At 42.9% G+C, this 18,304-nt stretch overlaps 1 protein-coding gene across 1 annotated transcript in view; it reads left to right on the forward strand.

The window, feature by feature from the left end:
* The window catches only part of LOC145861817 (complement factor I), a 21,329-nt gene extending 3,917 nt beyond the window's left edge, over positions 1–17,412 (forward strand). The window contains exons 8-15 of the mRNA XM_082965410.1: positions 80–100; positions 4,757–4,792; positions 11,404–11,543; positions 11,629–11,732; positions 12,133–12,237; positions 14,854–15,029; positions 15,214–15,315; positions 16,912–17,412. Of these exons, the coding sequence (XP_082821536.1) occupies positions 80–100; positions 4,757–4,792; positions 11,404–11,543; positions 11,629–11,732; positions 12,133–12,237; positions 14,854–15,029; positions 15,214–15,315; positions 16,912–17,129 (902 nt within the window). The 3' untranslated portion in view covers positions 17,130–17,412. The remainder of the gene's footprint in view (positions 1–79; positions 101–4,756; positions 4,793–11,403; positions 11,544–11,628; positions 11,733–12,132; positions 12,238–14,853; positions 15,030–15,213; positions 15,316–16,911) is intronic.
* The last annotated feature ends 892 nt before the right edge of the window (positions 17,413–18,304 follow it).

The following is an 18,304-nucleotide window of genomic DNA, read 5'->3' on the forward strand; positions in this document are numbered from 1 at the left end:
AATACACAGGCACACACACACACACACACACACACACACACAGGCACACACTAACATGTATTAATTCCTGTTTCCACAGTTGGCCGTAGTGGATCACATGGTAAGAACCTATATACAGTTTGGAGACACCTACTCATTCAAGGGTTTTTCTTTATTTTTACTATTTTCTACATTGTAGAATAATAGTGAAGACATCAAAACTATGAAATAACACATGTAGTAACCAACAAAGTGTTAAACAAATCAAAATATATTTTATATTTGAGATTCTTCAAAGTAGCCACCCTTTGCCTTGATGACAGATTTGGATACTCTTGGCATTCTCTCAACCACCTTCATGGGGAATGCTTCTCCAACAGTCTTGAAGGAGTTCCCACATATGCTGAGCACTTGTTGGCTGCTTTTCCTTCACTCTGCGGTCCAACTCATCCCAAACCATCTCATTTTGGTTGAGGTCGGGTGATTGTGGAGGCCAGGTCATCTGATGCAGCACTCCATCACTCTCCTTCGTGGTCAAATAGCTCTTACACAGCCTGGAGGTGTGTTGGGTCATTGTCCTGCTGAAAAACAAATGATAGTCCCACTAAGCCCAAACCAGATGGGATGGCGTATCGCTGCAGAATGCTGTGGTAGCCATGATGGTTAACCTCTATGGGCTAGTGGGACGCAAGCGTCCCACCCCTGGTACACCCCATCAACAGCAGGTGAAATATCAAGAGCGCCAAATTTGAAAACAATTAAATGTCATAATTCAAATTTCTCAAACATACAACTATCTTACACCCTTTGAAAGATAAACATCTCCTTAATCTAACCACGTTGTCCGATTTCAAAAAGGCTTTACGGCGAAAGCATAAAGTTAGATTATGTTAGGACAGTACATTGAAAATAGCTGTGTGTAATGTTTTGTCAATGCAAAGACAGGCGTCACCAAAAGCAGAAAACCAGCTAAAATTATGCACTAAGGGAGGGAAATATTTTCCCTCCAATACCGGCAGTCAATCAGCACAACAAATTAAATAATTACTATTCGAAAACATTGGTAAAATATTATATTGTCATTCAAAGAATTATAGATTAACATCTCGTGAACGCAACCGCATTGCCAGATTTAAAAATAACTTTACTGGGAAATCACACTTTGCAATAATCTGAGTACAGCGCCCAGAAAAATAGGCTTTGCGATACAGACTAGGCGCCATCTTGGAGCCATCTAAAATCAAAAATACTATGTAAATAATCCATTACCTTTGATTATCTTCATCAGAAGGCACTTCCAGGAATCCCAGGTCCATAACAAATGTAGTTTTGTTCGAAAAAGCTCATAATTTATGTCCAAAAAGCTCCGTGTTGTTAGCGCGTCCTGTAGGCTACTCAAAAACATGAACGACGCCCGCCGGACTTGTCTTCATCAAAGAGGGAAAAAATCATATTTACGTTCGTTCAAACATGTCAAACATTGTATAGCATAAATCATTAGGGCCTTTTTCAATCAGAACTTCAATAATATTCAAGGTGGACGATTGCATTCTCTTTTAAAACGTATTGGAACGAGAGTACCCAAACATGCACTCGCGCGCCAGAGCAGTATCGGCCATCCGCTTATGACCAACGTTCCAAGTCTCTTGTTCGGTCTGTTTTCACAGTAGGAGACTCAAACCACTTTGTAAAGACTGGGGACATCTAGTGGATGGCGTAGGAAGTGCTCAATGATTAATACGTCCCTGTGTGTTTCAATGGCATAGGCTTAAAAGTAATTCAACACATCAGATACACACTTCCTGTTAGAAATTGTCTCAGGGTTTTGACTGCCATATGAGTTCTGTTATACTTACAGACACCATTCAAACAGTTTTAGAAAATTCAGAGTGTTTTCTATCCAAATCTGTTAATAATATGCATATCCTAGCTTCTGAGTTGGTGTAGGAGGCAGTTACAAATGGGCACATATTTTTTTCAAAATTCTCAATACTGCCCCCTATCCCCAACAGGTTTAAGTGTGCCTTGAATTCTAAATAAACCACTGACAGTGTCACCAGCAAAGCACCATCACACCTCCTCCTCCATGCTTCACGTTGAGAACCACACATGCAGAGATCATCCGTTCACCTACTCTGCATCTCACAAAGGCATGGTGGTCGGAACCAAACATCTCCAATTTGGACTCATCAGATCAAAGGACAGATTTCCACCGGTCTAATGTCCATTGCTCGTGTTTCTTGGCCCAAGCAAGTCTCTTCTTCTTATTGGTGTCCTTTAGTAGTGGTTTCTTTACAGCAATTCGACCACGAAGGCCTGATTCACACAGCCTCCTCTGAACACTTGATGTTGACATGTGTCTGTTACTTGAACTGTTTGAAGCATTTATTTGGGCTGCAATTTCTGAGGCTGGTAACTCTAATGAACTTATCCTCTGCAGCAGAAGTAACTCTGGGTCTTCCTTTCCTGTGGCGGTCTTCATGAGAGCCAGTTTCATCATAGCGCTTGATGGTTTTTAAAACTGCACATGAAGAAACTTTCTTGAAATGTTCTGGATTGACTAACCTTCATGTCTTAAAGTAATGATGGACTGTCGTTTCTCTTTGCTCGTTTGAGCTGTTCTAGCCATAATATGGACTTGGTCTTTTACCAAATAGGGCTATCTTCTGTATACCACCCCTACCTTGTCACAACACAGCTGATTGGCTCAAACACATTAAGAAGGAAAGAAATTTCACAAATTAACAAGGCACACCTGTTAATTGAAATGCATTCCAGGTGACTACCTCACGAAGCTGGTTGAGAGAATGTCAAGAGTGTGCAAAGCTGTCATCAAGGCAAAGGGTGGCTACTTTGAAGAATCTAAAATCTAAAATATATTTTGATTTGTTTAAGACTTTTTTGGTTACTACATGATTCTATATGTGTTATTTCATGAGTGGTTTCAGGTGACTACTTTATGAAGCCAAGAAAGTGCAAATGGTGGCTACTTATAAAAATCTCAAATATATTTATATTTGTTTAACACTTTATAGATATTATTTACTAGGATCAATATATAGAGTTAAAGTCGGAAGTTTACATACACCTTAACCAAATACATTTGAACTCAGTTTTTCACAATTCCTGACATTTGATCCTAGTAAATAATCCCTGTTTTAGGTCAGTTAGGATCACAACTTTATTTTAATAATGTGAAATGTCAGAATAATAGTAGAGAGAATGATTTATTTCAGCTTTTATTTCTTTCATCACATTCCCAGTGGGTCAGAAGTTTACATACACTCAGTTAGTATTTGGTAGCATTGCCTTTAAATTGTTTAATTTGGGTCAAACATTTCAGGTAGCCTTCCACAAGCTTCCCACAATAAGTTGGGTGAATTTTGTCCCATTCCTCCTGACAGAGCTGGTGTAACTGAGTCAGGTTTGTAGGCCTCCTTGCTCACACACGCTTTTTCAGTTCTGCCCACAAATATCCTATAGGATTGAGGTCAGGGCTTTGTGATGGTCACTCCAATACCTTGACTTTGTTGTCCTTAAGACATTTTGTCACAACTTTGGAAGTATGCTTGGGTCATTGTCCATTTGGAAAACCCATTTGCATCCAAGCTTTAACTTCCTGACTGATGTCTTGAGATGTTGCTTCAATATATCCACCTAATTTTCCGTACTCATGATGCCATCTATTTTGTGAAGTGCACCAGTCCCCCCTGCAGCAAAGCACCCCCACAACATGATGCTGCCACCCCCATGCATCACGGTTGGGATGGTGTTCTTCGGCTTGCAAGCCTCCCCCTTTTTCCTCCAAACATAACGATGGTCATTATGGCCAAACAGTTCTATTTGTGTTTCATCAGACCAGAGGACTTTTCTCCAAAAAGTACGATCTTTGTCCCCATGTGCAGTTGCAAACCGTAGTCTTTTTATGGCGGTTTTGGAGGAGTAGCTTCTTCCTTGCTGAGCGGCCTTTCAGGTTGTGTCGATATAGGATTCGTTTTACTGTGGATATAGATACTTTTGTACCTGTTTCCTCCAGCATCTTCATAAGGTCCTTTGCTGTTGTTCTGGGATTGATTTCCACTTTATGCATCAAAGTACGTTCATCTCTATGAGACAGAATGCGTCTCCTTCCTGAGCGGTATGACGGCTGCGTGGTCTCATGGTGTTTATACTTGCGTACTATTGTTTGTACAGACGAACGTGGTACATTCAGGCATTTGGAAATTGCTCCCAAGGATGAACCAGACTTGTGGAGGTCTACAATTTATTTTCTGAGGTCTTGGCTGATTTCTTTTGACTTTCCCATGATGTCAAACAAAGATTCAATGAGTTTGAAGGTAGGCCTTGAAATACATCCACAGGTACACCTCCAATTGACTCAAATTATGTCAATTAGCCTATCAGAAGCTTCTAAAGACATTACATCATTTTCTGGAATTTTCCAAGGTGTTTAAAGGCACAGTCAACTTAGTGTATGTAAACTTCTGACCCACTGGAATTGTGATACAGTCAATTATAAGTGAAATAATCTGTCTGTAAACAATTGTTGGAAAAATGACTTGTCATCCACAAAGTAGATGTCCTAACCGACTTGCCAAAACTATAGTTTGTTAACAAGAAATTTGTGGAGTGGTTGAAAAACGAGTTTTAATGACTCCAACCTAAGTATATGTAAACTTCTGACTTCAACTGTATATATATATATAGACTCATGGTTAGAACGTGTGTATATATGTGTAAATAACAAAGACTGACTGTTTGTTGTGTTTGTTTTCAGATTCCAGAGATCAAGAGTTCATTTCTCCTAAAGAAGGTACATATCATTTTTTTCATCAAAATTAAGTTCCGTTTTTTTCTATGTTTTTATCCACCCTGTTCTAGTGTCTTTGGTTCTGTTCTAGTGTCTTTGGTTCCGTTCTAGTGTCTTTGGTTCTGTTCTAGTGTCTTTGGTTCCGTTCTAGTGTCTTTGGTTCCGTTCTAGTGTCTTTGGTTCCGTTCTAGTGTCTTTGGTTCCGTTCTAGTGTCTTTGGTTCTGTTCTAGTGTCTTTGGTTCTGTTCTAGTGTCTTTGGTTCTGTTCTAGTGTCTTTGGTTCTGTTCTAGTGTCTTTGGTTCCGTTCTAGTGTCTTTGGTTCTGTTCTAGTGTCTTTGGTTCTGTTCTAGTGTCTTTGGTTCTGTTCTAGTGTCTTTGGTTCTGTTCTAGTGTCTTTGGTTCCGTTCTAGTGTCTTTGGTTCCGTTCTAGTGTCTTTGGTTCTGTTCTAGTGTCTTTGGTTCCGTTCTAGTGTCTTTGGTTCCGTTCTAGTGTCTTTGGTTCTGTTCTAGTGTCTTTGGTTCTGTTCTAGTGTCTTTGGTTCCGTTCTAGTGTCTTTGGTTCTGTTCTAGTGTCTTTGGTTCCGTTCTAGTGTCTTTGGTTCCGTTCTAGTGTCTTTGGTTCCGTTCTAGTGTCTTTGGTTCCGTTCTAGTGTCTTTGGTTCCGTTCTAGTGTCTTTGGTTCTGTTCTAGTGTCTTTGGTTCTGTTCTAGTGTCTTTGGTTCTGTTCTAGTGTCTTTGGTTCTGTTCTAGTGTCTTTGGTTCTGTTCTAGTGTCTCTAGTGTCTTTTGTTCTGGGTGTTTTGTTTTGTTGAAAGTTTTTCAAATTTTTCATTTTTTGGTTTTTATGTAGTGGAATCTTCTCTTCTGAGGGACTTCAGAAAGTATCCAAGCCCCTTTTTTTCAAAATGTTGTTGTGTTACTAAAATGGATTTAATTGTCAATCTACAAAAAAAAATACTAGAATTTAAAAAGTATTTCATAAAAGTGGAAAAACAATTCTAATAAAGAAATAATAACAATATTGGCAGACTTTTTCCACATTATGTTAAAAAATAATAAAAATGTAAATAATAAAATTACATTGTTTCTTTCCCTCTCATCGATATCCCATATTAACAATGCAAAAACAGGTTTTTGAAAATGTTTGTAAATGTATTAAAAAAAAACTTTAAAAAAAAACTGTGTTGAAGCACCTTTAGCAGTGAAACAGTCAACAGTGAAGAGGCGACTCTGGGACGCTGTCCAGTGTCTGTGTTCTTTTGCCCATCTTAATCTTTTCTTTTTATTGGCCAGTCTGAGATATGGCTTTTTCTTTGCAACTCTGCCTAGAAGGCCAGCATCCCGGAGTCGCCTCTTCACTGTTGACGTTGAGACTGGTGTTTTGCGGGTACACAGCGTTGTTGGTACTATTTAATGAAGCTGCCAGTTGAGGACTTGTGAGGCGTCTGTTTCTTGAACTAGACACTCTAATGTACTTGTCCTCTTGCTCAGTTGTGCACCGGGGCCTCCCACTCCTCTTTCTATTCTGGTTAGAGCCAGTTTGCACTATTCTATGAAGGGAGCACAGATCCACAGATGACGCAATCTCAATCGCATTCCACACAGCCTTTTCCCACCTGGACAAAAGGAACACCTATGTGAGAATGCTGTTCATTGACTACAGCTCAGTGTTCAACATCATAGTGCCCACAAAGCTCATCAATAAGCTAAGGACCCTGGGACTAAACACCTCCCTCTGCAACTGGATCCTGGACTTACTGACAGGCCGCCCCCAGGTGGTAATGGTAGGAAACAACACATCTGCCATGGAGGCCCCTCAGGGGTGCGTGCTTAGTCCCCTCCTCTACTCCCTGTTCATCCCCGACTGCGTGGCCAAGCACGACTCCAACACCATCAAGTTTGCTGACGATCCAACGGTGGTAGGCCTGATCCCCGACAACGATGAAACAGCTTATAGGGAAGAGATCAGAGACCTGGCAGTGTGGTGCCAGGATAACAACCTCTCCCTCAACGTGAGCAAGACAAAGGAGATGTTCGTGGACTACAGGAAAAGGAGTGCCGAACACACCCCCATTCTCATCGATGGAGCTGTGGTGGAGCAGGTTGAGAGTTTTAAGTTCCTTGGTGACCAAAACACTGTCATGGCCCAAACACACCAAGAAAGTTGTGAAGAACTAAGACTCTGCATTGCAGTGCTTGAGGCATCACTACAGACCCGGATTCGATCCCGGGCTGTGTCGCAGCCGGCCACGACAGGGTGACCCATGAGGCGATGCACGACCAGCGTCGTCCAGGTTCGGGGAGGGATTGGTGGCCGGGATGTCCTTGCCCCATCACACTTTAGCAACTCCTTGTGGCGGACCGGGCGCATGCACTCTGACATGATCACTAGTTGTACAGTGTTTCCTCCGACACATTGGTGCGACTGGCTTCCGGGTTAAGTGAGCAGTGTGTCAAGAAGCAGTGTGGCTTGGCAGGGTTGTGTTTCGGAGGACGCATTGGCTCTCGACCTTCGCCTCTCCGTAGTCCGTACTGGAGTTGCAGCGATGTGACAAGACTGTAACTACCAATTGGATATCACGAGACTGTAACTACCAATTGGATATCACGAGACTGTAACTACCAATTGGATATCACGAGATTGTAACTACCAATTGGATTTCAAGAAATGGGGGTAAAAAGTTTTTAAAAAATCTAAAAATAAAGTTGTAAACAAACACAGACAGTCGGCACGGCAACGCCTTTTCCCCCTCAGGAGACTGAAAAGATTTGGCATGGGTCCCCAGATCCTCAAAAAGTTCTACAGCTCCACCATCGAGAGCATCCTGACCGGTTGCATCACTGCTTGCTTGCCATCCAACCGTAAGGCGATACAGAGGGTAGTGCGTACAGCCCAGTACATCACTGGGGCCAAGCTTCCTGCCATTTAGGACCTCTATACCAGGCACTGTCAGAGGAAGGCCCAAAATATTGTCCAAGACTCCAGTCATCCAAGTCATAGACTGTTCTCTCTGCTACCGCACGGCAAGCGGTACCGGAGCGCCAAGTCTAGGTCCAAATGGCTCCTTAACAGCTTCTACCCCCAAACCAAAAGACTGCTGAACAATTAATAAAATGGCCACCGGGACTACTGAGATTGACCCCCCTCTTTTGTTTTTACACTGCCGCTACTCGCTGTTTATTATCTATGCATAGTCACTTCACCCCTACCTACATGTACAAATTACCTCAACCATCCTGTACCCCCGCACATTGACTCGGTACAGGCACCCCCTGTATATAGCCTCCACATTGACTCGATACCGGTACTCCCTGTATATAGTCTCCACATTGACTCGGTACAGGCACTCCCTGTATATAGCCTCCACATTGACTCTGTACCGGTACCCCCTGTATATAGCCACCACATTGACTCTGTACCGCTACCTCCTGTATATAGCCTCCACATTGACTCTGTACCGGTACCCCCTGTATATAGCCACCACATTGACTCTGTACCGGTACCCCCTGTATATAGCCTCCACATTGACTCTGTACCGGTACCCCCCTGTATATATCCTCCACATTGACTCTGTACCGGTACCCCCCTGTATATATCCTCCACATTGACTCTGTACCGGTACCCCATGTATATAGCCTCCACATTGACTCTGTACCGGTACCCCCTGTATATAGCCTCCACATTGACTCTGTACTGGTACCCCCTGTATATAGCCTCCACATTGACTCTGTACCGTAACACCCTGTATATAGCCTCCACATTGACTCTGTACCGTAACACCCTGTATATAGCCTCCACATTGACTCTGTACCGTAACACCCTGTATATAGCCTCCACATTGACTCTGTACCGTAACACCCTGTATATAGCCTCCACATTGACTCTGTACCGTAACACCCTGTATATAGCCTCCACATTGACTCTGTACCGGTACCCCCTGTATATAGCCTCCACATTGACTCTGTACCGTAACACCCTGTATATAGCCTCCACATTGACTCTGTACCGTAACACCCTGTATATAGCCTCCACATTGACTCTGTACCGTAACACCCTGTATATAGCCTCCACATTGACTCTGTACCGTAACACCCTGTATATAGCCTCCACATTGAGTCTGTACCGTAACACCCTGTATATAGCCTCCACATTGACTCTGTACCGTAACACCCTGTATATAGCCTCCACATTGACTCTGTACCGGTACCCCCTGTATATAGCCACCACATTGACTCTGTACCGCTACCTCCTGTATATAGCCTCCACATTGACTCTGTACCGGTACCCCCTGTATATAGCCACCACATTGACTCTGTACCGGTACCCCCTGTATATAGCCTCCACATTGACTCTGTACCGGTACCCCCCTGTATATATCCTCCACATTGACTCTGTACCGGTACCCCCCTGTATATATCCTCCACATTGACTCTGTACCGGTACCCCATGTATATAGCCTCCACATTGACTCTGTACCGGTACCCCCTGTATATAGCCTCCACATTGACTCTGTACTGGTACCCCCTGTATATAGCCTCCACATTGACTCTGTACCGTAACACCCTGTATATAGCCTCCACATTGACTCTGTACCGTAACACCCTGTATATAGCCTCCACATTGACTCTGTACCGTAACACCCTGTATATAGCCTCCACATTGACTCTGTACCGTAACACCCTGTATATAGCCTCCACATTGACTCTGTACCGTAACACCCTGTATATAGCCTCCACATTGACTCTGTACCGGTACCCCCTGTATATAGCCTCCACATTGACTCTGTACCGTAACACCCTGTATATAGCCTCCACATTGACTCTGTACCGTAACACCCTGTATATAGCCTCCACATTGACTCTGTACCGTAACACCCTGTATATAGCCTCCACATTGACTCTGTACCGTAACACCCTGTATATAGCCTCCACATTGAGTCTGTACCGTAACACCCTGTATATAGCCTCCACATTGACTCTGTACCGTAACACCCTGTATATAGCCTCCACATTGACTCTGTACCGGTACCCCCTGTATATAGCCTCCACATTGACTCTGTACCGTAACACCCTGTATATAGCCTCCACATTGACTCTGTACCGGTACCCCCCTGTATATATCCTCCACATTGACTCTGTACCGGTACCCCCCTGTATATATCCTCCACATTGACTCTGTACCGGTACCCCATGTATATAGCCTCCACATTGACTCTGTACCGGTACCCCCTGTATATAGCCTCCACATTGACTCTGTACTGGTACCCCCTGTATATAGCCTCCACATTGACTCTGTACCGTAACACCCTGTATATAGCCTCCACATTGACTCTGTACCGTAACACCCTGTATATAGCCTCCACATTGACTCTGTACCGTAACACCCTGTATATAGCCTCCACATTGACTCTGTACCGTAACACCCTGTATATAGCCTCCACATTGACTCTGTACCGGTACCCCCTGTATATAGCCTCCACATTGACTCTGTACCGTAACACCCTGTATATAGCCTCCACATTGACTCTGTACCGTAACACCCTGTATATAGCCTCCACATTGACTCTGTACCGTAACACCCTGTATATAGCCTCCACATTGACTCTGTACCGTAACACCCTGTATATAGCCTCCACATTGAGTCTGTACCGTAACACCCTGTATATAGCCTCCACATTGACTCTGTACCGTAACACCCTGTATATAGTCTCTTTATTCTTATTGTTTTACTTTTTATTTAAAAAATTGCTTTAAATTATTTCGAAAATATTTTCTTAACTCTTGAACTGCATTTTGTTGTTTTATGTGACAGAATATTTTTTTGTTGATTTTGTACATTATTACTTGCCATAGATTCTCAAGACGATTTAAGTCAAAACTGTAACTATGCCACTCAGGAACATTCACAGTCCTCTTGGTAATCAAGTCCAGTGTATATTTAGCATGGTGTTTTAGGTTAATTGTCCTGCTAAAAGGTGAATCTGACTCCCAGTGTCTGTTGGAAAGCAGCAGACTGAATCAGGTTTTCCTCTAGGATTTTGCCTATGCTTAGCTCTGTTACGTTTCTTTTACCCTAAAAATCTCCCTTGCCGATGACAAGCATACCCATAACGTGATGCAGCCACCACCATGCTTGAAAATATGAATGAGTGTTACTCAGTGATGTGTTGTGTTGGATTTACCCCAAACAAAACACTTTATATTCAGGACAAAGAGTTAATTTCTTTGCCACATTTTTTTTTACAGTTTTACTTTAGTGCCTTGTTGCAAATGCAATGTTTTGGAATATTTTTTGCAGTGGAGAGGCAGAAAGATGCAGCGTGTTGATGGCAATTGATTCTCTCAGTCCGAGAAAGTGCATACAACCAAATCCCTCGCTGCCCTCACGATGGTCCGTTGATCACTTCAAATTGACCTTAAAAGAAAAAATCTATTTAGCCGATTTAGCAGTGTTGCTAGCTCAGAGTTCACGGTTCCCCCTCCCTTCACTCTCTCACGCGTCGGTCACAGTCTTCAAAATATGTCCCACATGCAACACATTAAAGCTGAAAGTAACCAGGGAGTTTCAGTAATATTCTACTATTCATGTAGTATTTGGTGGTGCTGTGTTGTAGAGATCAAAGCAACCAGGCATCTTCTAGAAGGGAAGATACACTGTGGAATCCCCAACACTACGGTCTTAGAAGAATCGGACAGAGGAGAAAGGAGAGGGGGAAGGCAGAAACGAGTGGTGGGAGGAGTGCCGGCCCAACCGGTGAGTCTTCAAACACAAGTTCACTCCCCGGAAGTTTTAACCCCCTGACCTTTAACCTCTGACATATGTAACCTCTGACCCGTAGACTCAGATCCAATGGCAGGTGGCGATACAGGAGGGGAGTAAAATCGACTGTGGTGGGGCATACATCGGGGGATGCTGGGTTCTGACCGCCGCTCACTGTGTCAGGTAGGTACTGTACTGATAGTATTAGGGGGGTCATGTATGTATATGCATTTTGGGGCAGGCTTGATCTCTCTCTCTTCTCTCTCTCTCTCTCTCTCTCTCTCTCTCTCTTCCCTCTCTCTCTCTTCTCTCTCTCTCTTCCCTCTCTCTCTCTTCTCTCTCTCTCTTCCCTCTCTCTCTCTTCCCTCTCTCTCTCTCTCTTCCCTCTCTCTCTCTCTTCCCTCTCTCTCTCTTCCCTCTCTCTCTCTTCTCTCTCTCTCTTCCCTCTCTCTCTCTTCCCTCTCTCTCTTCCCTCTCTCTCTCTTCCCTCTCTCTCTCCCCCCTCTCTCCCCTCTCTCTCCCCTCTGTCTCTCTCCCCCTCCTTCTCTCTCTCCCTCTCCTCCCTCCCTCCCTCTCTCTCAAGGCCCAAACCAGAGGTGTACAGCATCAAGTTCAGTCTCTGGAAGAAGAGAACAGTTCAAGGAACAACAGACATCGTTCCTGTCAAGAACGTCATCATACACCACAAGTAATTGATTTATTCAATATATATTTTATAGATGATCAGTGTTTTTTTTTTTGTTCAACTGCTAATGCCCTTTAAAGATGAGATTTGCATAAGGTGGGACCCCAGCATCACTGGTCGCCCCCAGGCTCATTAAAGATTAAACATTTCCACTGGACGCCCCCAGGCTCAGTAAAGATTAAACATTTCCACTGGTCGCCCCCAGGCTCATTAAAGATTAAACATTTCCACTGGTCGCCCCCAGGCTCATTAAAGATTAAACATTTCCACTGGTCGCCCCCAGGCTCATTAAAGATTAAACATTTCCACTGGTCGCCCCCAGGCTCATTAAAGATTAAACATTTCCACTGGTCGCCCCCAGGCTCATTAAAGATTAAACATTTCCACTGGTCGCCCCCAGGCTCATTAAAGATTAAACATTTCCACTGGTCGCCCCCAGGCTCATTAAAGATTAAACATTTCCACTGGTCGCCCCCAGGCTCATTAAAGGTGAAACGTCGCTGCTGGTCGCCCCCAGGCTCATTAAAGATTAAACATTTCCACTGGTCGCCCCCAGGCTCATTAAAGATTAAACATTTCCACTGGTCGCCCCCAGGCTCATTAAAGATTAAACATTTCCACTGGTCGCCCCCAGGCTCATTAAAGATTAAACATTTCCACTGGTCGCCCCCAGGCTCATTAAAGATTAAACATTTCCACTGGTCGCCCCCAGGCTCATTAAAGATTAAACATTTCCACTGGTCGCCCCCAGGCTCATTAAAGATTAAACATTTCCACTGGTCGACCCCAGGCTCATTAAAGATTTAACATTTCCACTGGACGCCACCAGGCTCATTAAAGATTAAACATTTCCACTGGTCGCCCCCAGGCTCATTAAAGATTAAACATTTCCACTGGTCGCCCCCAGGCTCATTAAAGATTAAACATTTCCACTGGACGCCCCCAGGCTCATTAAAGATTAAACATTTCCACTGGACGCCCCAGGCTCATTAAAGATTAAACATTTCCACTGGTCGCCCCCAGGCTCATTAAAGATTAAACATTTCCACTGGTCGCCCCCAGGCTCATTAAAGATTAAACATTTCCACTGGTCGCCCCCAGGCTCATTAAAGATTAAACATTTCCACTGGTCGCCCCCAGGCTCATTAAAGATTAAACATTTCCACTGGTCGCCCCCAGGCTCATTAAAGATTAAACATTTCCACTGGTCGCCCCAGGCTCATTAAAAGTGAAACGTCGCTTTAATAGTCCTGTATTAGAGGACAGATACAGCCGTCTGCAGCGCTGGGCCTTTAATAGTCCTGTATTAGAGGACAGATACAGCCGTCTGCAGCGCTGGGCCTTTAATAGTCCTGTATTAGAGGACAGATACAGCCGTCTGCAGCGCTGGGCCTTTAATAGTCCTGTATTAGAGGACAGATACAGCCGTCTGCAGCGCTGGGCCTTTAATAGTCCTGTATTAGAGGACAGACACAGCCGTCTGCAGCGCTGGGCCTTTAATAGTCCTGTATTAGAGGACAGATACAGCCGTCTGCAGCGCTGGGCCTTTTATAGTCCTGTATTAGAGGACAGATACAGCCGTCTGCAGCGCTGGGCCTTTAATAGTCCTGTATTAGAGGACAGATACAGCCGTCTGCAGCGCTGGGCCTTTAATAGTCCTGTATTAGAGGACAGATACAGCCGTCTGCAGCGCTGGGCCTTTAATAGTCCTGTATTAGAGGACAGATACAGCCGTCTGCAGCGCTGGGCCTTTAATAGTCCTGTATTAGAGGACAGATACAGCCGTCTGCAGCGCTGGGCCTTTAATAGTCCTGTATTAGAGGACAGATACAGCCGTCTGCAGCGCTGGGCCTTTAATAGTCCTGTATTAGAGGACAGATATTATATTGCAGCACCAGCAAAAATATATTTTCGAACAACTTTTTAAACATTATTTAACTAGGCAAGTCAGTTAAGAACAAATTCTTATTTTCAATGACGGCATAGGGGCAGAACGAAAGATTTTGTACCTCGTCAGCTCGGGGATTTGATCTTGCAACCTTTCAGTTACTAGTCCAACGCTCTAATGCTGCCACCCCGTAAGTCATGACTTGATCATTTTTAGTGGTTCGTTTGACCTGCTACAGAGAGGAAGAGAGAGGCCCAACTCTGCTGAAAATCTGTCTCCCTCCAGTAGATGCCGTTTGTCATTGTTTCACCCACCAAGCGAGGAGTCTTTGTATGGAGGTCAATGGAGTGCCACGGTATGAGTCATAATACCCATAAAACCTAGCGGTCAAACAGGGAAATGGTTCCAATCATTTTTCCTCCATAGATTTTTCCCCTATAGGGGATTTTAGAAACATTTAAAATAAGGGCTGTGTTTCATGTAGGAAAAACCCTGACGTGACGTTTTGATAACCGTGTAAATCTCTCTATGACAAGGTACGACCCTAACTCCAATGAGAATGACATAGCATTGATAGAGATGGAGAAACTGGCCCTAACCCCTACACCCTGACCCCTAAACCCTGAACCCTCCAACCCTGACCCCTCCACCATGATCCCTCCACCCTGACCTCTAATCCCTGACCCCTAATCCCTGACCTCTAATCCCTGACCTCTAACCTCTCTCCCCAGGTACAATGCTAACACGTATGAGAATGACATAGCCCTGATAGAGATGAAGAAGCTTCCATTCAGGGACGAGTGTTTCCAAGAGAACCCAGCAGTCAGTGCTGTGTGTGTTCCCTGGTCCGTACAACTGTTCAACCCTAACCATACCTGTAGCATATCAGGCTGGGGACGGAAGAAAGGTAGGTGTGTGTGTGTGTGTGTGTGCTAGTTATGTCCTGACTTTATTCTGTGGTTTGTGTGTGTGTGTGTGTGTGTGTGTGTGTGTGTGTGTGTGTGTGTGTGTGTGTGTGTGTGTGTGTGTGTGTGTGTGTGCTAGTTATGTCCTGACTTTATTCTGAGGTTTGTGTGTGTGTGTTTATTCAGATGGAGAGTCATCGGATGTGTTGCTCTGGGCCAACGTCTCTCTGATCGCCAACTGTCAGCGATTCTACGGTTCACGCTACTACGACGGCATGATGTGTGCAGGTACAAAATGTTTTTCAGTACCTCAGTTGGTTCTTTAGATTCTATCAATGGCTATTTATACTGAATTAACTCTCTGGCTATTTATACTGAATTAACTCTCTGGCTATTTATACTGAATTAACTCTCTGGCTATTTATACTGAATTAACTCTCTGGCTATTTATACTGAATTAACTCTCTGGCTATTTATACTGAATTAACTCTCTATTTATACTGAATTAACTCTCTATTTATACTGAATTAACTCTCTGACTATTTATACTGAATTAACTCCCTCTTTCTGACTATTTATACTGAATTAACTCTCTGACTATTTACACTGAATTAACTCTCTGACTATTTACACTGAATTAACTCTCTGGCTATTTATACTGAATTAACTCTCTGGCTATTTATACTGAATTAACTCTCTGACTATTTATACTGAATTAACTCCCTTTCTCTGGCTATTTATACTGAATTAACTCTCTGGCTATTTATACTGAATTAACTCCCTTTCTCTGACTATTTATACTGAATTAACTCTCTGGCTATTTATACTGAATTAACTCTCTGGCTATTTATACTGAATTAACTCTCTGGCTATTTATACTGAATTAACTCTCTGGCTATTTATACTGAATTAACTCTCTGGCTATTTACACTGAATTAACTCTCTGGCTATTTATACTGAATTAACTCTCTGACTATTTATACTGAATTAACTCTCTGGCTATTTATACTGAATTAACTCCCTTTCTCTGACTATTTATACTGAATTAACTCTCTGGCTATTTATACTGAATTAACTCCCTCTGACTATTTACACTGAATTAACTCTCTGACTATTTATACTGAATTAACTCTCTCTCTCTGACTATTTATACTGAATTAACTCCCTCTCTCTGACTATATATACTGAATTAACTCTCTGGCTATTTATACTGAATTAACTCCCTCTCTCTGACTATATACACTGAATTAACTCTCTGACTATTTATACTGAATTAACTCTCTGACTATTTATACTGAATTAACTCTCTGACTATTTATACTGAATTAACTCTCTGGCTATTTATACTGAATTAACTCTCTATTTATACTGAATTAACTCTCTGACTATTTATACTGAATTAACTCTCTGACTATTTATACTGAATTAACTCTCTCTGACTATTTATACTGAATTAACTCTCTCTGACTATTTATATTGAATTAACTCTCTGACTATTTATACTGAATTAACTCTCTGGCTATTTATACTGAATTAACTCTCTGGCTATTTATACTGAATTAACTCCCTTTCTCTGGCTATTTATACTGAATTAACTCTCTCTCTCTCTGGCTATTTATACTGAATTAACTCTCTCTCTCTCTGGCTATTTATACTGAATTAACTCCCTCTGACTATTTATACTGAATTAACTCCCTTTCTCTGGCTATTTATACTGAATTAACTCCCTCTGACTATTTATACTGAATTAACTCTCTCTCTCTGACTATTTATACTGAATTAACTCCCTCTGACTATTTATACTGAATTAACTCCCTCTCAATGTCTTTCCCTAATGTTTGTGTGTGTGCTTACCTGCTTGCGTCCGTGTGTGTGTGTGTGTAGGTGATCTGGAGGGCGATGTAGACTCGTGTCAGGGTGATTCCGGAGGTCCTCTCGTGTGTCAGGATTCTCTAGGTGTTTCCTACCTCTGGGGTATAGTCTCCTGGGGGGAGAAGTGTGGGCAGGCCAAGTTCCCTGGAGTGTACACTCAAGTGGCACACTACTTTGACTGGATCCGCACTCACACTGGCTGGTCTACTGTCACTAAATACAACCTGTGATGTTGATATAGACCAGGGGGTATTTTCAAATGTTACCGTTCGATCTACTGCTGCTTTTCTGTTCTACCTGATAATTAATATCACCCACCTGGTGTCCCAGGTCTAAATCAGTGTCTGATTAGAGGGGAACGATGGGGGGGAAAAGCAGTTGAACTGGCTTCGAGGTCCAGATTTACATTTGAGCGATATAGCCTATTCATACATAATAAATAGTAATAAACCGTTATTACACTGTTATACGATGTTTATGCTGGATGATGTCAATAAACAACTTGAGAGCCCAGTTGTTTGGTCCTGTTACATGATTTTATTTCTTGATTTGATGTTTGATTTATATTTAGTAAAGGGTTTATGGTGTGGCTCAGTTGGTAGAGCGTGGTGTTTGCAACGCCAGGGTTGTGGGTTCGATTCCCACGGGGGACCAGTACGGAGAAAAAAATTAAAGTAATGTATGAAATGTATGCATTCACTACTGTAAGTCGCTCTGGATAAGAGCGTCTGCTAAATGACTAAAATGTAATGTAAATGTTGTTTTCCTGCATATAGGAACTTGGACTCTTACTGTGCCCTGTCACTGTCCCTTTAAATACAGAGAGCATCTCACTCTCTTTCTTTCTATGCTCTCTCTGTGTTCTCTCTCAATTCAATTCAATTCAAAGGGCTTTCTCTCTCCCGTCTCTGCTCTCTCTCTCTCTCTCTCTCTGTCTGTCTGTCTGTCTCTCTGTCTGTCTGTCTCTCTCTGTCTCTCTCTCTCTGTCTCTCTCTCTGTTATCTCTCTCTCTGTCTCTCTCTCTCTGTCTCTCTCTCTCTCTCTCTCTCTCTCTCTCTCTCTCTGTTATCTCTCTCTCTGTCTCTCTCTCTCTCTCTGTCTCTCTCTCCCATGGGATTTTTCTGAAGTTCATGTACGTCATAGAAGCTTTTGATTGACGTCCCCGCAGTCCATTTGTAGCCAACTGTTCTGACCGTAACGTAACCCGGTCGGAATTCCCGTTAAAAAGACGTCAATGGTCCCATTTGAACGATTGAACGCAATCCGCTGTGTACGGAAAAAAGAGGGTGATGAAAATTAGTCAACAGCATCCTATGGCGAATACAGAGATTCAACAATATATACAAGGTAGGCTACTGCATCTATCATCATCATCATTATTATTTCATTATCGATTATTATTCGT

The sequence above is a fragment of the Salmo salar genome, chromosome 18 (genome assembly GCF_965601325.2).
Source record: "Salmo salar chromosome 18, fSalSal1, whole genome shotgun sequence".
NCBI classification, from domain to species: Eukaryota; Metazoa; Chordata; class Actinopteri; order Salmoniformes; family Salmonidae; genus Salmo; species Salmo salar.